The sequence below is a fragment of the Kwoniella botswanensis genome, chromosome 1, assembly GCF_036426115.1.
Source record: "Kwoniella botswanensis chromosome 1, complete sequence".
In the NCBI taxonomy this organism is placed as follows: domain Eukaryota; kingdom Fungi; phylum Basidiomycota; class Tremellomycetes; order Tremellales; family Cryptococcaceae; genus Kwoniella; species Kwoniella botswanensis.
In genome coordinates this window covers 9,979,248-9,998,519 of record NC_088599.1, presented here as the reverse complement: position 1 = coordinate 9,998,519, position 19,272 = coordinate 9,979,248, and the positions used below count along the sequence as shown (strand labels likewise).

Here is a 19,272-nt window from a genome sequence, read left to right as displayed (position 1 = left end):
TATATGTTGTAATATCCACATATCCGTCTTCGTAAAATATGCACACATGCTATGTAAACTCGAATTACGAGAATCAGCGGAAAGCGTTAACGGGTATGACCGAACGATAAAGTTACCCGACACATCCAACATCAACATCAGCATTTTGATATCTTCGCATCATATTAACGGAACCACTAGATCCTACACATATACAACAATGTCAGGTCCATCGATCAATCATATTCCATATACAGTAGGCAACCGATATCTCAACTCCAAGACCCACCATCCCCTGACTTTGAAGTACATCGGTTCACTTCCTCCTTCCCCTTCTTCCTCGGAAGATGACAAAATATGGTTGGGAGTAGAGTACGACGACCCATCTAATGGGAAACATAGCGGTACATACAAGGATATTCAAGTATTCCAAACGGTTCAAGAAGGTAGTGGAAGTTTCATAAAATACATCCCGACTTTGAAGGGTGGACCATTGCAGGAAGGGAATTCGTTAATTAGCAGTATACAAGATAGATATGGAAGTATCTTACCGAACTTTACCTCTACTTCGAGTATCAGCCAAGAAGACGGTCAAGATGATGGTATCAACACAGAGAAAGAAGAAAAGGTGATACTTGGATCAAGCTCAAACGCGATTACAGTCACTTTACCAAATATCTCATCTGTCAAAGAACGAATAGGTAAATTAGAGAAAATTAGGAATATGGGATTTGAAGATGAATATATATCTTGTTTAGGTGGTGATAAGGAGGCAAAAACTGTTCTGCGGCAAAGGATGAAAAGTATGTTTCGAACCTTTCCCATATACCGTCTATTCAATTATTGATTTATGGTGTGGTAGGTCTAAAATGGTTCAACCTGTCCAATAACCTATTATCAACTTGGGAACAGATATGGGAGATTGTAGATATCTTCGAAGGATTGGAGGTTTTGACGCTCAGGTCAGTATCACACCTTGGTAAACTGCAAGTTCAAGTTCTCAAGGCTGATTGATGTGGTGTATTCCTGTAATATAGTCATTCCCGTATACGACCTATATCCTCTGATCTAGATCTATCACTAGACCGAAAGGAGAGATTCTTATCTACCTTCAAGAGGATTAAGGAATTACATTTATCTGATTGCCTATTATCATGGAAAGAGGTGGGTAAACCCACAATCCGACACAGCTCATCTCACAAAGGAATACATTGAATATATACTAATTTTTCTCTGGATATTGCAGGCCTGCGATCTATTACCATTATTCCCAAATCTCGAAATCTTACATCTCGAAGCAAACAAACGAATCGACCATTTGTCATCTATTCCTCATGGGGCAATGAGGGAATTGAAAGAATTGAGATTTGGTGGATGTCCTATATCCAAATGGGAGGAGATCGTCACTACTTTGCATGAACTGCCAAGGTAAATAATCTACCAGCAACGATATGAGCTTCAATGAATGTAGCTAATGAGTATGGTATTTATTTGGTGTAGACTCGAGAATTTGGAGTTATCATTCACACCTCTCACTACCGTCCCTATCTTTCCCTCTGAAACGAAATTGGATAATATCAAATCGTTAATCTTGTTAGAATCGAATCTATCATCTTGGAAAGATTTAGATAACCTATCGATTTGCATACCGAACTTGACCAAATTACGATTCACCGTACGCTCTCATAATCATGATGAAACGAGCACCGCCGCCGCCACATCAAAGACAAATGATGAGACAGAACTGAACTCGGTAGATGATAAATCACTAAGATCGATATGTGTGGCGCTCTTCCCCCACCTCACATCATTCAATTCGAACACTGTAACAACGAATGAAAGAAGAGATGCAGAACTGTTCTTCATCTCATTTATCCAAAAACAGCCAGGGACAAATAAAGATTGGGGTAAAGCAAGATACGAAGAACTGTGTAAGGTGCATAACGTCACGCAGGCAGTGGTTGATGATAAGAAGGGGAAGAAATCGAAAGTGGGTATGAAAGGGAGGATGATCAGTGAGTGATATGTAATTTTGACACCTGAAGAAGATCCCGAATCAATATACTGATCTACTCTCTGATAGCTCTGAAGATTCACACGTCTCTTTCCCCCTCTCAAGAACCCGATCTACAGCCACAGACTATATCGATCTTACCTGCAGCTAAGATATCCCTTCTGCAACGTAAATTATGTAAAAGCTTTGGTTTACCCATAACTCAGTTCCAATCCATCCAAATATGGAATACAAAACCTCTTGCTGATGGTTCAGGTATGGAAAAAGTAAATAAAGTGTCGGTTGTTTGGGAAGATAAAGATGTGGGATGGTGGTTCGAAGATGGGGATGAGATATTTGTGGAATTTGAAGATGAATAGGTATGACAGCTTTTGTAGGGCTCGGGGTAAGATTCATCATGATGGATGACGATACTTAATTCGGATTGGATTGGAGATATGTTGTATGATGATCACTTGCTAGATGTAGATACAGATGTAGGAGTAAATGTGAACGTATATGGCACTTTGATGAATATGATGGATTTCACGACCGATTGTATGACCATTAGTTTCCACATTCCTAACTGGGCTGGACTGAACTTGGGTAATGTATTGTAGACGAGTTATACTTAATATTTCATATCACATCGTAACAACCTTCTAGGTTCAGGTTCAGGTTCAAGAATGGGTATCAAAGACTTTTATTCCAGGTATATATCAAGAATTCTCGCCATGGTATCTAACCGTTAAGAGTAAAATAGAGAAAATGAAGATGGGGTATATGAAATAGGTAAGCAGAAAAGATGAGTAGTATGAACATCAAATTGTCCATTAGAGAACCAAGTAAGAGACGAATCCTGCAGCAGCCAATAACAATCCCGCAGGTACGACATCGGCAAGTGGAAGTGCCGCGCTAGTCGAGCTGGATCCAGAGGTAGTAGCTGATTTAGAGGCTGATGCAGAAGCTGCTAAGCCGGCAGTGGCCTTTGACGAACCTGATGCAGCTGCTGAGACCACTGCGGTGGACGAGGAGGTGGTGTTGGATGCGTCGATAGCGGCTAGTACGGAGGCGTTGAATGTACCGGTCATTGATGAGATAGGGAACATGGCTGAGAAGGCTTGGTAGGGATACTGAGAGTTGGATTCGGATTTTAATGAGAGGGAGGTGAATCGAACAAAGTAGTGGGAGTCTGCACAATAGAATGGACAGATCAATATCAATATCAGCACAAATTGAGCACGATCAAGTAGAGAGAGCTCGGACTCACCATCCTGTCCGATCGATGGGTCGATGGTAGCTGATATACTCGAAGTCTTCGATACGTCGACTGAAGCAGCGAGATTCTGGAGTTTGACTTGGTTGTTGACTGATCCGGTGTAGATGTCGACGGAACATGGACCGACGGAAGCGACAGTAGGTGTGTTACCGTCATCAGCTGTGTGAGTCAGAGAGGAAAAGGTCAAGGCGTTAGCTTGCAATCTACTTGGAACTAACCTGGTGATGCGTGGCAGAACAACAGAATACGGTTGGCGAATGGTGATTGGACGAAAGCAGAGATAAAACGTCGACTCACCCCACTTGACTTCTAGCACTTGACCTCCGATGGCGTTGGTTGAAGCTACGGGAGAGGTGACGTACACACCTGCCAAGACAGGTTGAAGGGCGGCAGCAGCGATGAGTAAGTAAGAAGCGGCAGAAGCGAACATTGTGATTTGTTGTGATCGTTGATTTGTGTTGAGATGGGTAGTAATCCTTAATTGAAGAGGTCAGTTGGTCGTAAATGAGAAGTCGTGAGGTTCTTTTCTTTACGTTTGATTTTTCTCGGTTGGTTGGGTTATTCGAAAGAATGTGTTTACAGTTGAAGTTGTTTAAAGAACGTGAAGGTCGAAGTGGTCGGTTGATCGGTTTGGTCGATATTGGAATTTGAAGAGGCTCGTGTAGAGAGATGTGGTTGTCGATGTCGATGTTAACGATTAAAATGGATTATGTATGGAGCAATAAGGAAAAGGTGGGGATGGTATCTTGGATATGTGTGGTATATATGAACGAGCAAAAGGAACGGACACAGTGAGAGAGGAAAAGACAAAGGTATCTTTGCTCATGAGAGGAGAAAGGGTCAAGGCGTCATCATCAAACATTACATACACACCCTCTCCTATTGTATCTCATCCTCATGGCTTACGTTTCCTTGGCACCCACCCTCGCAAGCTGATCCTTGCGAGTGCAGCCAAGAGAATAATAGAGTATGAATGGGCCCAAGCGTAAACACCCAGTTGCTTCTGCTCCACTTGAAGCTCAAAAGGAGGACTGGCCGAGAGCGTCCCATTGTATACGATATATCATCCAAGCCACATGTGCCCTACTCACGTATCATATCTGCTTGTCAAGGGTGATTGTTCGTATATTAAGCACTACCTGAACATAAAAATAAACAATGGAAATCAACATGACACGATGGTTTGTTTACTCTGGGATGAAACGGTGCCTATGCATGGATCATATCAACAAATTCGACCAAACAACGCTAAAACCATCGTTCCTGGAAATTCAAGGAGCAAAAAGCATTCTCGACTTGAGCTGATTCGGGATTACCGGGATCAATTGGTCTCTGTGGCAGTGATGGAGATGTCGGTGATGTCCTTGTCGGGGCCACATGGGAAAGCCGTGGACGGGATCAAAAGTGAGATTCGAAAAGTTAAAGATTAAATTGAGCGACGAGTCGAAGAAAAGTCGGCTAGTAAGTGTGGGTGTTGGACAACAGAGTATGAATATCAACTTGATCATCAATCGTAATCTGTTCAGTCTTTGAGATATCACTCCTAAAACAGCTCAAGATGTCGGCCAGAGCTATAACTTCCTCCTTGAGGGGACGAGCTTTCAGAGCTGTCAGGTATTCATCGACCACCGCCCCAGCTCAAGCTGCTAAGACTCCTGCTCCTCCTAAACCCATTGATGACAGTACGAGTGCTTTGGATTGTAAGTGTCGGATGACTTCATCATTCCAATTGTCATGTCATGGCGAACTTTTGAGTTAAGATCTGATAAATGGTCCCTATATAGACAAAATCCACAAGACAGCTCGAAGACTCCCTCATCTCGTCACCCCCAATCCCCGAACACCCTCTGCCGAAGAGGCAGTGACCAACATCTTGTACAACACACCGCCTCCTTCTAATGAGCCTTACAAGAGGTGAGCCCCTATTCATGATGAGATATAGACCACCTGCTAATAATCATATCGCATGTAGACACTTGCTCAACTGCCTGGTCCAAAATGAACCGGGTGTGCTTTCGAGAGTATCTGGTATCTTAGCCGGAAGAGGATTCAACATTGGTGAGTGGTGCTTATCATTCTATCGCTGGCATCCCACATATGCTTACGGTAAAATTGATTTTCAGACTCCCTCGTCGTATGTCAAACTGAGATTAGAGATCTATCAAGAATGTGTATCGTCTTGAAAGGTCAGGACGGAGTGATTGAACAAGCCAGAAGGCAATTAGAGGATTTGGTAGGTTAGATTTCCTTTCTTTCTTCCAACCATCATCTATATACGTCTTATGACATTCTCATATACTGATGTATCTCTTCACTCATCTGACTTAGGTCCCCGTCTGGGCAGTATTAGATTACACCAAAACCTCAGTAATCGAGCGAGAGTTACTCCTAGCGAAAGTTTCAATTCTCGGACCTGAATTCGCCGACGCTCAACTAAACAACTCATCTGTCCCCGACCAATCGTTCGAGAACGCTTTAGAACACCAATCTGCTCCATCATTTGTTCCTGCCGAAGGCTCACAAGATAGTGCAAGTCAGAAATTACAGAGGGAACAAGCATTAGCTAGATCATTTGAAGAATCTTCAGGCGAACAATCACAATCATCGATAGGAAATCAACTTTATCCTACTAGAAGATCTGAGATCTCTCCATCAGAAGCATTAATAGCGAAAAACCTTCATTTATCAGCTATCAAGACTCTCTCCGATCAGTTCAGCGGTAAAGTAGTAGACGTTTCGGAGAATAGTTGTATTGTCGAATTGACTGCGAAATCATCAAGGATCGATGCGTTTTTGAGCTTGATGAGACCATTTGGAGTACTTGAGGCTGCTAGATCAGGTGGGTGTTTGCCTTCTGACCATGAACCATCCTACATAAGAATATTGTATGGCATGCTGATATTGATATCCTATGTAACTCCCCCCATACAGGTGTTATGGTCCTTCCTCGAACTCCCATCCCAAGGTATGGTGAAGAAGAAGATGCCGTAGCTGAGAAAGAGGAAGTTGATTTGTCCATGTTACCTCCTGGATAAGCGTTGAACGGAAATTCACATCATGGGGACGAGAAAAAGGGAAGAATATGGTATTCATTAGTGTACATACGTATTCTACCATATCTGGGAAATGCATGCATAAATGCAGAGATCTGACATCATGAAAAACCGTCTTGCTTTTGGCTTGTCCGAAGAGCGGATTTATTCTTCATCTTCATCATCCTCATCATCGTCATTCTCGAAGAAATCATCCTCCTCCTCATCCTCACCCTTCTCATTACCTTTCGTATTCTTACTCGTGAATTTATCTTCGGTGGATACCAACGAGACTTTCTCCTTCTTCTCCCTCTTCACTTCTTCTTCAGGGTTCTCCGACAATTTACCTTGTTGCATCAATTCTCGAATTTCCAATAGTATCTCATAACGCCTTTTAGCCGATTTATCATACTCTCCTTCCAGTTGCTGAGAGGTAGGCGGGGGACGAAGTAAGGGCGGTATGGTCAATTTGGGTTCTTTGATTGATGTTTCAGATTGGGAGGAGGAAGAAGGGGGAAAGAGAGATATGTATTTTTCCGTATTCCTATTGTCGACACCATATCATATCATCACATTATATCGTCAATATCGATCATCGATCATCAAAAATTGATCGTATCATATAAAACCTATATGTTAGGCATATAGGATTGTGGACTTACGGGAAATTCAACACGTAATTCATCATGACCCTAGCATCTTCCAGTTCTTCTTTATACTTGATTGATCTCTTATCGCTTTTAGCTTCTTCAGCTTCTTTCAGCTTACGTTGGAGTCTTTTGATTATACGAAGTAATTTCTGTCGTTCTGATGACACATAAAATAGCACGATCAGCTTGTATACACAACATCTGAAGGTCTGCATAGAAATATACTAACCGAAGAATTTGACCTTTTAAAAGACAATTGTCAAATTGTCAGTATGAGTAGATAACAAGGATGGTCATATGCCATGAAACCAAGTTCCATCTCACCATATGATATTTCGCACCGTTCTTCTTCTCCACATCCCTCTTCATCGCATTCGCCAGATCAGCCTCCAAGCTCGTTAGACGACGTTGTGTCTGGACTCTTAAACCAGGTTCGAGTGTGTCCTGCATAAGTCGCACATAACACGTCAAACAGTTCAGTAAAAGTTTACATCTGCAGGTGTTTTCCACGATAAAGAGTGATAGTGATAGTGATTTACCTTGGCCAGTAACCTCTTTGTCTGCCTTATCTGACCTTTCAATTTACTTATCCCCGGCAAAGCATCTCCACTCCTCTGTTCGACAGTCGGGATCTTGTGAGTTGGTCGAGGTCTGGATGGTCCAGCTTGTTCTCCCTCTTGAGTAGATTTGGACTTGGGCTTTTTGTATGGGCTCGAACGGGATTTACCTTTCTTGTTGTCTACTGGCATATTGACTGGCCGTTGATTACCTGTGATATTGAGATATGAGATTGGAAACAGAACAAATATATCATGAATACAGAGAATCGACCATAACTTGCTATTTATTGACTGCAACTTTTTTTTGGATTTTTGATTATTTGTTGGAACAACCTCCACTTTGATCTGCGATTACGGTCATTCCTAATGCACCTATTACAATGTAAATGAACAGAATCGTAATGGTCATTAGAAACAAACATTAACGTTTATTTCACTTGCCAATCTCGATCGCATCACACCAAACGAGTCGGCAACACTTTTTCTGACAAGATATCGCATCTCCTTCTCTTCAGCCTGCTCATCACCCGGCCTGAGTACCTCAACTTTCTACAATAACAGCAAGATGTCGTCTCAGTCCCAAGCCAAAGGCAAACAAAAGGAGAAGCCTATAGCTTCGTTATTGGCAGGAGCCATCGCAGGAGGTACAGAGGCGTTCGTGACCTTCCCTTTGGAGAGTTTGAAAACTCAGTTACAGTTTGGTGCGTTGGAAGGTGGTAAGGTGAGTTGCTAAGATTATCATGTCTTCTTCCCAACATAAACATCAGACTGGTCTGATCATATGTGTTTCGATCCTGCTTGTTCGCTGTTGGCAAATACAACACCATAGGATGTTGCTAATGTAACAGTTTTTTCGTCCTGTGCAGCAACTCACGCCATATCAAGCCCTAAGAGGTACGATACAACAGCGAGGAATCGCCGGACTATACGCAGGTGTCACCCCTGTGATCATTGGAAATGCCGTAAAGGCAGGTGTGAGATTCACGACTTATGATCAGTTCAAGAGTCTGCTCAAGGATGATGAGGTGGGTTAAGCTGGCCATATGTTCAAAATGACACAGAGTACTGTGCTATAGAGAAACCTGAGCTGACTCACCGGGTATATGCTATAGGGAAAATTAACAGCACCAAGATCGATGTTAGCTGGTTTAGGAGCAGGTATGTCAGAAGCTATCATAGCTGTGACACCATCAGAAACTATCAAGTGGGTATCGCGTTTCTTCTCGTCTGAATCACTGTGCGATCATTATTCATTGAAAAGTAATCTTTGATTTGAATGACTGGACTGGATTAGATTGGACTGATGTGATGATCACAGAACCAAAATGATTGAAGATTCCAAACTTGCTCAACCTAGATTCAAAGGTACTTCCCACGCTGTTAGTACAATTATCAAAGAGGAAGGTTGGTTAGGGATTTATAGAGGTGTTGGACCAGTCGTACGTCATGGTCATTGCTCTACATCATTCTCCTGACCCGACCGAAGGCGAGGTACTGATGTTGTTATCTATGTGATGTGTCCGTAGATGCTTCGTCAAGGGGCTAATTCCGCCGTGCGATTCTCCTCGTACTCCACCCTCAAACAGTTAGCTCAAGGGAGTGTTGTTCCCGGTACTCAGATGCCGGGATGGATGACTTTTGGTATAGGTGCTACGGCGGGTGTCATCACCGTTTGTGAGTGAAATTGATATTAGTGTTCGAGTACCAAAAGTGGATAAGCTGATTGGTAACCGATACATTAGACTGCACAATGCCATTTGAGTGAGTTCCATAGCTATCCCTCCGAGATTTCACGTCGAGGTGACCGTCATCATCTACACTTATCTAATCTTGACACTGTCGCGATCTCCCATCATGTATGCTAATATTCTTGTTACAATTGTGAACCCCAGCGTGATCAAAACACGTATGCAATCCCTTCGAGCTCGGACAGAGTACAAAAACTCTTTACATTGCGCATACAGAGTAATCACTGAAGAAGGGTTCTTTAAATTGTGGAAAGGAACTGTGCCCAGATTGGGTAGATTGGTAGTAAGTCACACTAATGGTATATCCGTTTTATCGCTGACTGATCCCTCTTTTCTTGATATCGATCGATAGATGAGCGGTGGTATCATTTTCACAGTCTATGAGAAATCTTACCCCGTCTTAGCTGCTTTCGTTTAACCTGTGACATCGATTATTTGATTATATTATAACGGATAGAAATAGATAGGGTGCGAGGTGGTTTTGTCATGCAGATACAACATGCCATTCATCCCATATTCATAGAAAACTATCTGAAGGTCAGAGCTAGCATGTAAGAACGTGCACAACGGGTTAGAAAGACGTTAAGTCCACTGCGTATATATATGATCACATCGGAATGTCGTCACATGTATGTAACTATCTCATTCTCTTTGCTCGCAATTGGGTGAAGACCAAGACCAAGATGTCGCATTTTCAATATATTTCCAGTGGATTAACTATAAAACTAACTAACAGAACTAAACTCAAGTAGATAGATGAATAACCAGCATCTCAAATATGAATAAACATGCTATGGACAGAGAGTGCAAGAACAAGATAGAAATTTCCATTCCAATCCGTCCAACGAAGTGAAGAAGAGAAAAGTAAAAAAATGGGTATATGTTTCGATATAGAAGCTACATTTTGTTTATCTGACAAGATCCGTAAATCCGGCAATCAAGATTGAATCTCACTAAATATAGACTATCCCATAAGGAAGATCCGTCCATTTTCATCCATTAACAATTTAAGACGCCTGAATGATAATTGTAATTATATATCGCAGTCTATGACCAATATCGGTTTCGAGTCAGCTTCGTACCTCAATCCTTCGCGCATTGATGTATCTCAAGAGGATAAGCAGCACTCACGTAATTACTTGTCATGGGTTTCCAACATTGTTCACTGACTTCTATCGTCGCCTCTCCTTTCTTATATCCACCAGTCAAAGTGAAAAATTCAAAGGTCTGTTTACCTGCTGCCATAGGAATTTCGACGGATTGTACACCCGGTTTAACCAATTTCATCACTGGCTGATTGGATCCTGAAGTTACTTTGATAGTCCCTCCGAGTTTGGTCATGGTAGTTACGAATACAGTATCTGCGACGATCTAACCACAGAATGTAACACAAATCATCAGCATCAAGTCGAATAAATATACAGTTCTTTTTGAACTCACATCCCATCCATCAGGTTTACTTCCATAATTATCAGTCGAATCACATTCAGCAGATTTCAAATGAGGCCTATACCAATAAAACACTTGATCCTTCTCGACTATGGGGGTCTTTGATCCTGATTTCCAAGCTTTTATATAAGGTAATGAAAGATCCAACATCGGCAGATGATCTAAACCTTGAGCCCATTTGGAACAACCATCATCAGAATGAAGACCACCCCAATTTCTCAAATTGTGCGATTCTCCATAATCGTTCCATGTGACCATCTCTAAGTAATTCAACTTGTCTCCTAACTCTAAGATCTGATCCCATCGATATTTCCATAAGTTTTCAGATTTGAATAACCAGTTTTTGGAATAAGGTACTTCTTTACCGAAATGAGTAAAGAACCATGAAGATACCGGTGCCATATAGACTTTGTTGGCTTTTCCAACAACATCGATATAAGCTTCGTCTTGGACTGTCGTTAGGGGTGGATCAATTGGTCCATTATCTTTGGATGCCCATGCGGTCCTGGATATTGAAATGTATTCGTATCAGCTCATATTTTACCTTAGGATTTACCAGCACTAAATTGATGTACTTACCAAGAAAACAAACCGCTTAATCCCTTATTATCGGCATTCTCCTGTGTAGGCGCCCAGAAGGGTACAGCGTAAATCTCCTGACCGCATCCCGATCCAACTGCAGCCCAATCGAACCCGTCACCTATGAAACTCGATACGAAAGGTTTACCATCCACTTTGAATTGGGCCGGTAAGTCGTTGTACCTCTTCATCGTTTCTGATACTCCCGTAGTGTTATCGACAGTATACCAATTAAAGTCGAACGATATAAAACAGACAAAATCCCCAGAGATCTCCGCTGCTTTATATGCGAGATCGAGCTGAGGTTGGGTATAGGAGTCTAGACCGATGTTGAGGGCGAAACCATCTATACCTTTTGATTTGGCCAATTCAATATCTTCTAACCATGATTCCAAGGTATAGGCGTATACTATACCAATCATGAAATGGGCGAAAACTTTCTTATCGGAGTTGCCTTTAACGGGGTTCCCACCACCGAGAGTAATATTCAGTCCTGCTGAAATTGTTATTCCCTGAGCTTCGACGGCACCAGAAGAGGTAGAAGGAGCGTCGGTCGTAACAGTGGAGACGGATGATGAGTCAGAGATCGTACCGGATTCAGTCGAGGAGGAGGGCGAAACGAAGGTATCTATAGGATTGGTAGCTTGAGATAATCCATATACACCGGTGTCGGTTTGGACGGATAAAGCGGCTGTGGAAGTGGATGAAGTGATACTATCTTGGTCAGGGACGATCGAATCGGATGGAGAGGCCAAAGCGGCAATTTCCAGTTGGGTGGTGGGTTGACCATCGACTGGCGAGGTTGAGGTCTCCGTAGGTGTAGCATTGACCCAGACTGTCTCAGTCACATAGATGGTCTCGACAATTTGACGTTCAGCGAGGTCTAAGATGAAAACGGTATGAGCACATTAGTTTTCCCCGCTCATTTGGTCTAGAGAGGAGATGAAGAGGAGAAGGACTCTTATACTCACCACCATGTCTAGCATTCCTCGAACGCCTTTCAAAGGAATTACTATGTTTCTTACCCAATCCCATGGGTAAGACCTGAAGCAGCGATAGAGCTACCACCAACTTCATCTTTAGTGGGAATCTTCTATGTTATATAGACAAATAACCTCGAGGTGTTCGGGCTTGGGTAGTATCTATATTGTCAATATGAAGAGTAGGGGATCAAGTTCAACTTGATTATGTCACTTTGTAAAAGGAATGACTGAAGTCAGAGATAAATGATTCGGATATAGGATGAAAAGGATAATAAGGGGAGGAATGAATCAAATGGAGGAAGAAAGGTTGGATGATGATAATCCGTTATAACTATATATAAGACGATGAAGGAGGATCACGGATCCACGAGGTCGGTGACGGCAAAGGTGAAAGGGAGGCTGATTTCTACACTCCGTTCAACGGATACAACAGCGGTGATTTTGACGGACAGACAAAAGGACAGGGTTAAGGAAAAGTAAATTAACAAAACATGCGTGTAGAAAGGCAAGAAGACTAAGCAAGGACCTCCTTTACTCCTTCATGGTCCACGATCGATGATCTGCATACCAGCACGACACCGACCCTCTGGAATATCACTTCGACATTGTACTGCAGTGAGAAGAGAATGATCGAACATGAATAAGGGAAACAAAAAGGAATCTCAGACTAAATGTAATGTTAGTGCTCGGACCGACGGACACCTTGAAAACAATCGCGTCTTAGCGTCTTAGGGTGTAATTGTCGGGCTGAAACACGCTTGGACCGTTGGGTGTTTCAGATCACAACATACATGCTTTGCAGTAGGAAGACAATAACCTCGGTCATGCATAGTCATGAGTATGAGGCAATGCCATCTTGATCAGAGCTTACACAAACGCCTGGGGGCCTTACATGCTACGAAGGTGGAGGTGAAGTGATCATCAAGCGTATGCGTTTCATTCATCTACATACGATCTAACAACCCAACTCCTACTTCTTCTCTTCCTCACCTATCTGCCCATCCGCCCTACGTGTCACTATCTTATCTACAATCCCAAATTCCACAGCCTCATCCGCAGTCATAAAATAATCCCTCTCTAATGCCTTTTCGAATCTTTCTCTGGCAGTATCCCTCTGTTCGTCAGGCCTCGTACAGTGATCGGCATATATGTCGGTCAAGGCTGATCGAATACGTAAGATCTCCTTGGCATGCAGAGCAATGTCGGAAGCTTGGCCTTGGGCTCCGCCGGATGGTTCTATGAGTGTCACAGTCATCAGCGGCCAGCGCAATTTTGCTCGATCGACAACGTTGCGTCGTCTTCTCCTCATACGGTCGGAGTAATTCATGGAGATTTTCCATCCCAATTTATACCTTCGAACACTAGACCCATTCCCCAAACCCTGTTTGCTTTACAAGAGAAATTAGACCACTCACGATGTATCATAACACTACTATTCTTCAATGCATATCTATGGCCTTTCTCTCCACCAGCTAAGAGCAAACTACCCATACTTGCCGCCTGACCCAAACAGAATGTATGTACAGGTGGAGATATATATTGCATGGTATCGTATATCGCCAATCCGGAAGTCACCACTCCTCCTGGTGAGTTGATGTACAACTTGATGGGTCGAGAGGGATCTTCAGCTTCGAGGAACAGGAGTTGGGCGGTTAAGAGGGTAGAATCGACAGAATTTACCTGAAATGGTAGAGACATACTATCAGTATATTGTGCTTTTGAGTGCCATGGAGCCTCAGGTAGGAGCAAACTGAGTTGCTTCAAATTGACTCCATTGATACCTCTGTGAAGTCGTAACTTACCGGTCCCAAGAATATCACTCGTTCCCTCAACAGTCTCGAATATATATCATAGCTTCTTTCACCTCTAGCCTAGATCATTAGAGAAGTATATCAGCTACTGTTTCTTGTCCTTTGAAGCAACAGATAGCTGAATAACCTTCTATCAACTCACAGTTTGCTCGACAACAATCGGTACCAGACTATCTCGAACTACAGGATTCGAAGCTTGATCAGGGAACAGCTTTTGCTCGGGAGAGGCTGTCGGTATGAATCCGAAGTTCCTCGACCTGACTATCCTGGATGGACCGGCAACTGCGGCTTGTCGTAGCATTGAGCTGGCTATCCTTGACATTGTAGGTGATTTCTCATGAGACTAGGAAGGTGATTTACAATCGAAATGCATGAGCTTTTTGTTCTTGAACAGCTGAGATCAGACTGTCAGAAGTGGAGGATAAGATCGATATCAACCACGTGTTGCAGCCTGGTAGAATGCCACATACGCTAATATTCTCGTTAATTCCGATTGGTGGTCAGCTTGTCGGAATGGGCCGCATCTGTGTTGCCCATAACGTTAACATCCCATTTTGATTCGATGTTGTCGGATGGTGCATGGTGGTGCGAAACAACGAATTCACATCTAATCAAGTACAATTGACAATCATCCTATAGACTATTACTATCACTGCTTCACCACTCAACTCGTCAAGATGTCCATGCTCCTTCGATCCGCCCCTCTACGAGCTGCCAGGGCCCTCCCAGCGGCCAGACAACAAGTCAGAAACGCCCATTTCGAGAACGTCGTTGACCAGTGAGTCCGGTTCCCATTCCATCTTCAGAACATACACATTTATGTGCAATCCTCATGTAAAACCAATTAGCTTTATATGAAGAGGGCACTGACATACTTCGCTCTTACTCACGTAGCACCCTCCCAACCAACGTCACAAACAAACCATGGTTAGCTATCAAAATGATCGTCTTCACCACCTTGGGTTTCGGTACTCCCTTCTTCGCTGCTAAATGGCAAATGTGAGTCTGGAAGGCATTTCACGTAGATTGTAGCTGCTGATATACTGATATGGATCTATGGTCGTAGGTCAAAGTCCGGTGCCGCATAAATACGTCTTATGAGGATGGGTCAATAGCTGGGAATTGGATCAAGATATCTCGTCCTTAGCTATTGGTGTAATTGTCATGAGGTCATGCATTGGATAGAATGGGACAAACGCACATGAGACGGGACCCTAGGCGATATACTGGGATTAGTAATCAGAAGAGTGATATCGAGAAAAAAGGATCGTTAGATGAGCTGTTTGTTGAGTGAGAATGTTGGATTATCTCCTTTACCCACGAGAATTCCTTTTTCTTGTCCGATGACACCGGCGAATTGTCTATGAGGTCATCGCGATCAACTCATAACACGATGACTTCTCGAGAAGAATCATCAGATTACAGATTACAGACTACCAAGTAAGACATTGAAACGTCCGAACCATACTCGATCGTGAAACTTCCAAGTTCATGATTCCCTTCCTTCCCTTGTAAGACTGAAACCATTCCCTGGCTTCTTATTTCCTTTCTTCAGTTTCCCAGACTCGTCGAATGGTGCACAAGCAGTTGCTTCTTCCGATAAGATGATTCCGGTGCATATATACTTCTACCCATTATACTGATACTCCATTCGAACCCACTTCCCTAACTTACCAATAAATCATACTGAATCAACCGTAGTTTATTTATAACGATGATTGAAGGAGTAATAAAGACCTCACCGACCTGCACGGTCTCTGAAGACAATACGATTGCTCTATCCATTGATACCCGTCTAGCTAAACCCATTCGGGGACGGTCTAGCACCACGTCGCGATGGAGTAAGAGCAATCGCAACGGGTTCCTCGACAATTTACAAGAAGCGTACGAGATCGCAGCGAACAGTAGATTAACTCAATTTATGTTTGAGACGAAAGAAGAAGGTTTCGATAGCTGGGATGAAGAAGCGTTGAACCGTTCTTGGGCTTTTGATGTCGATTCGATCGTCCGAGCTGGTATAGATCATCTACAGAGCCAAAATAACATGACGGTTGAAAGAGCTTTACCGGAGGAGGAGAGGATTGGGTCAACATTGAATTGGGATAAGGCTTTGAAGCGGGATTTCAGACTGGATTCGAATGATGAGAAGAAATATCAAAATTTCCAATTGAAGATGATCTACAATGATTTAATCAGAAGCTCACACTCCTCGAGAAATGACGTCAACGATAATGGGAAACGTGGACCAGGCTCGACTTCGAGCACTATCGAAGACTCTGCTGAACTTCCCGCTCAGCTCGCTCAAAATACTTTGTTCGCTACTATTCCCACATTTGCAACCATCGCCGTTCCGACTTATTCCTTATCTGCAATTGTACCGCCTACTTCGAGCGGCAATGAGGATAATATCGTAGATATCGAGTCTATGAGTTTTCAATTTGTTAATATACTTGGTAAATACGGTGAAGGTACTTATTTAGAGAATGATATCGACCTCGAAGGCGATGCATCGCTCATCAGCCAAGCGTTGAAAAGTGCATTTGAGACCGCCTCTATCTTGAGGAACTATCAAAATGGAGAGGAAGGAAAAAAATATCGAAAGAGTGATTTGGAGAGTAACCTAAAGAGGATGACTGTCACATCGTATCATGGTGAATTGACTAAACCAAGCGATTTATTGTTATACACCGGCGTGAAAGAAACTTCCACCGAAAATGGGGACGAAGATAAGGGCTATAAGAGAAGATGGAATGAGCTAGCAACTTCGTCAGCTGTACTGCAATCGATGGAATTTGGAGATTTCAAGAGCATAGTCGATAAAAGTAGGTTATTCAAAGCGAATCTCATTAGAGGAATAAGCAGAGGCGAATATACCTCGATACCTCAATATGTGTTGGATTGTTATGGAGAGCATGCTGATGATGTAGATTGTTTTGTCCATTTCATTATCTGTGAAGAAATTAAAGGAGGACATTGCAAAGTCCAAGGGTGTATAAGAGAATGTGGATAAGGTTGTACCTTACATCTGTGAAGCAGCATCCTTGACTAGAGCGGTAAATCGATATTAACTCGAGAGGCATTGGATTAAATCCTATTCATATAACAAGTAACTTATGTGTATAAATCTCAACGTATAGATACCAAGCAGGAGAATTATACTGTACTGAATATAAACTGAAATACAGTAGAAAGCTCTAGATACAGCAATGGGTTGCATCTTTTAGACTGCGCATATCTATATTGCAAATCCCTTCTGCCCACCTTTGTAAGTAGAGTCAATTACAAGTGCATCGCATCAGTCGTCGTTCGATGAATTTCGGCAATTAATACAGTAAATTAAAAAGGTCTGGATCAGAGACATATCCTTTCTTTTGGAGAAGTCCTTCAAGTGGAGAATTTATTGGAGTCATTCCTTAAACTTCTGATATAGAAGGTTGCAATTTTATTAGCGACATATAACACAGTCATCTAAATTTCTTTACTCCACACGACATCACCCTCTCATAGTATTGTGATTAATTAACTTACCCTTCATTGAACGGTCCGCACCATGGTTGAAGCAATTATCAAGACGCAGCCCAGTCTGAGCATAACCCCGGATCACATAACCTTTGGAATAGAGACCCACCTGGGCCGAATACCTAGGCCAGCAAGATCCTCTAGACCACCTTCGAAGTCGTTCAAGGACCACGCGGAGGAGTACCTGGGCAATCTTAACAGCGCATTCGATTTGACAGCTCATATTAAATCGTCTCAGTGGCAAAATAGCTATGATCTTTCGAGATTGGACGATGATACCAAATCAAGATTGTACACTTCATGGAAAGACAGGGTCGACAACATCGTTGATGCGAGCATACAAGTGATGCGTTCGGAGAAGGGTGTGAAGCTTAATAAACCTCTAGCGGACGGGGAATACACTACTGCACCGAAGATCAATTGGTCAAGAGCTTTGACTAAATCATACAATTTCTCGTCTACAGATAAACCAAAGTATCATGATATTGATATGGAACGCATCAATGGATGGGATCTGCAAGAAGAGCAAGACTCTCTCGAGGACGAGGCACTGAGAATGCCGATAAAATTCTCGAAAGGTATGTTAGGAAAAACCATCCCCGCCTTTCAAGATATCCAGGTGCCTAGTCATACTATGTCGATCAATTACCCTCCTTCCGAAGGTGAATATATCGAAGATATCGATAATTTGGTGTTCGAATTTGATTCGACTCGCGGGATGTATGGTCAAGAGAGATCCGCGAAAGATGAATTGAACGAGGAAGATCGGATGATGCTCAGCCAAGTTGTTAAATCGGCCTATCGGCTCGCTTCTCGTATCAGAGCATATGAATCTGGGGGCCAAATCGAGACCGGTAAAGGCCTTTACAGAAAGGACGATTTGGATCTTATAATGAGTAGGTTGACGAGTCTGAATGGACACACTGCCCAAAGGGGTAAAAGATTATTATATTTCATATCGGACGAGGAAGGTGCCGCAACGAGGCAGATCGATCGTGATGATGAGTATGATCGATGGACTTGGAAAACCTTGTACGTGGCATCTGATGACCATGCTGGTTTTGCACAACCGATCGATTTAGAGACGATCAAGAGACTGCGGAAGATCAGTGCAGGGGCTCAAGCTACCTTCGATTATTTGAAACAGTCTCAAGATGGGCTCTCAGTGGCTGATTATATACTGAGTTTGTATTCTTTGGATGACCGTCAGAAAGATTTAGGAGCTGATTCGATGCTGTGCGGAAACATTCTGGAAGAAGTTGCGGATGGGGCGGAGTGATGACAGTGAGAAACGATCTGATCTCGTCAAACTCTATTGATGGATATCAGGAAATGGTGTAGACTCGTAATTCTCAGAATATGCCTCTTTATAGCTTTGTACTGCATCAATGTCATTATGCAGACCAGGTACTAGAACATACGTGGTTCATACACATCACGACATATTCAGATCCATCCATACTGTCGTACCCCAGAGCTGGTCTAGGTTTCTCGGTCACTAGATCCAAATATCAATCGTACATTGTGCTTACCCAAGAATTCTGTGTATATTCACGCATGACGAAGAATCGAAGCATCTTCGCTTGAACTCCTGAACGACGTCTTGTGAACCATTATTTCCATTCACCGTTGATGTCACCAATGGAAGTGCATGCAGTAAATTGAGAAGTTAGGGAAAAAGTCGAGTCGT

General features: G+C 42.8%; 11 protein-coding genes across 11 annotated transcripts; 7 read left to right on the top strand and 4 right to left on the bottom strand.

Annotated features, from left to right (window-relative positions):
• Window positions 1-199: 199 nt before the first annotated feature.
• Window positions 200-2,352, top strand: L199_003788 (uncharacterized protein; the record flags this gene model as incomplete). Its single annotated transcript, XM_064889516.1, has 6 exons — window positions 200-782; window positions 842-941; window positions 1,017-1,143; window positions 1,226-1,407; window positions 1,480-1,994; window positions 2,063-2,352. The coding sequence occupies 6 exons, from the start codon at window positions 200-202 to the stop codon at window positions 2,350-2,352; spliced, it is 1,797 nt and encodes a 598-aa protein (XP_064745588.1).
• Window positions 2,353-2,805: 453 nt separating this feature from the next.
• Window positions 2,806-3,681, bottom strand: L199_003787 (uncharacterized protein; the record flags this gene model as incomplete). The annotated part of the gene is made up of 3 exons (XM_064889515.1): window positions 2,806-3,164; window positions 3,243-3,410; window positions 3,549-3,681. The coding sequence occupies 3 exons, from the start codon at window positions 3,679-3,681 to the stop codon at window positions 2,806-2,808; spliced, it is 660 nt and encodes a 219-aa protein (XP_064745587.1).
• Window positions 3,682-4,809: 1,128 nt separating this feature from the next.
• L199_003786 (acetolactate synthase, small subunit) lies at window positions 4,810-6,286 on the top strand (the record flags this gene model as incomplete). The annotated part of the gene is made up of 6 exons (XM_064889514.1): window positions 4,810-4,951; window positions 5,036-5,165; window positions 5,224-5,309; window positions 5,375-5,484; window positions 5,580-6,090; window positions 6,183-6,286. 6 exons carry the CDS (start codon window positions 4,810-4,812, stop codon window positions 6,284-6,286), a joined length of 1,083 nt encoding a protein of 360 aa, XP_064745586.1.
• A 162-nt stretch (window positions 6,287-6,448) lies between these two features.
• L199_003785 (uncharacterized protein) lies at window positions 6,449-7,682 on the bottom strand (the record flags this gene model as incomplete). Its single annotated transcript, XM_064889513.1, has 5 exons — window positions 6,449-6,827; window positions 6,946-7,090; window positions 7,163-7,175; window positions 7,258-7,377; window positions 7,473-7,682. 5 exons carry the CDS (start codon window positions 7,680-7,682, stop codon window positions 6,449-6,451), a joined length of 867 nt encoding a protein of 288 aa, XP_064745585.1.
• A 376-nt stretch (window positions 7,683-8,058) lies between these two features.
• L199_003784 (uncharacterized protein) lies at window positions 8,059-9,659 on the top strand (the record flags this gene model as incomplete). Its single annotated transcript, XM_064889512.1, has 8 exons — window positions 8,059-8,214; window positions 8,360-8,518; window positions 8,606-8,697; window positions 8,812-8,932; window positions 9,020-9,167; window positions 9,236-9,254; window positions 9,386-9,524; window positions 9,594-9,659. 8 exons carry the CDS (start codon window positions 8,059-8,061, stop codon window positions 9,657-9,659), a joined length of 900 nt encoding a protein of 299 aa, XP_064745584.1.
• A 581-nt stretch (window positions 9,660-10,240) lies between these two features.
• Window positions 10,241-12,346, bottom strand: L199_003783 (uncharacterized protein; the record flags this gene model as incomplete). Its single annotated transcript, XM_064889511.1, has 5 exons — window positions 10,241-10,288; window positions 10,373-10,612; window positions 10,682-11,195; window positions 11,270-12,152; window positions 12,241-12,346. The coding sequence occupies 5 exons, from the start codon at window positions 12,344-12,346 to the stop codon at window positions 10,241-10,243; spliced, it is 1,791 nt and encodes a 596-aa protein (XP_064745583.1).
• An 876-nt stretch (window positions 12,347-13,222) lies between these two features.
• On the bottom strand, window positions 13,223-14,385 carry L199_003782 (ATP-dependent Clp endopeptidase, proteolytic subunit ClpP; the record flags this gene model as incomplete). The annotated part of the gene is made up of 4 exons (XM_064889510.1): window positions 13,223-13,488; window positions 13,668-13,932; window positions 14,055-14,123; window positions 14,206-14,385. The coding sequence occupies 4 exons, from the start codon at window positions 14,383-14,385 to the stop codon at window positions 13,223-13,225; spliced, it is 780 nt and encodes a 259-aa protein (XP_064745582.1).
• A 355-nt stretch (window positions 14,386-14,740) lies between these two features.
• On the top strand, window positions 14,741-15,151 carry L199_003781 (uncharacterized protein; the record flags this gene model as incomplete). Its single annotated transcript, XM_064889509.1, has 3 exons — window positions 14,741-14,841; window positions 14,958-15,062; window positions 15,130-15,151. 3 exons carry the CDS (start codon window positions 14,741-14,743, stop codon window positions 15,149-15,151), a joined length of 228 nt encoding a protein of 75 aa, XP_064745581.1.
• A 626-nt stretch (window positions 15,152-15,777) lies between these two features.
• Window positions 15,778-16,205, top strand: L199_003780 (uncharacterized protein; the record flags this gene model as incomplete). The annotated part of the gene is made up of 2 exons (XM_064889508.1): window positions 15,778-16,113; window positions 16,191-16,205. The coding sequence occupies 2 exons, from the start codon at window positions 15,778-15,780 to the stop codon at window positions 16,203-16,205; spliced, it is 351 nt and encodes a 116-aa protein (XP_064745580.1).
• A 31-nt stretch (window positions 16,206-16,236) lies between these two features.
• On the top strand, window positions 16,237-17,059 carry L199_003779 (uncharacterized protein; the record flags this gene model as incomplete). Its single annotated transcript, XM_064889507.1, has 2 exons — window positions 16,237-16,953; window positions 17,021-17,059. The coding sequence occupies 2 exons, from the start codon at window positions 16,237-16,239 to the stop codon at window positions 17,057-17,059; spliced, it is 756 nt and encodes a 251-aa protein (XP_064745579.1).
• A 554-nt stretch (window positions 17,060-17,613) lies between these two features.
• L199_003778 (uncharacterized protein) lies at window positions 17,614-18,861 on the top strand (the record flags this gene model as incomplete). Its single annotated transcript, XM_064889506.1, has 1 exon — window positions 17,614-18,861. One exon carries the CDS (start codon window positions 17,614-17,616, stop codon window positions 18,859-18,861), a length of 1,248 nt encoding a protein of 415 aa, XP_064745578.1.
• Between the last annotated feature and the right edge of the window lie 411 nt (window positions 18,862-19,272).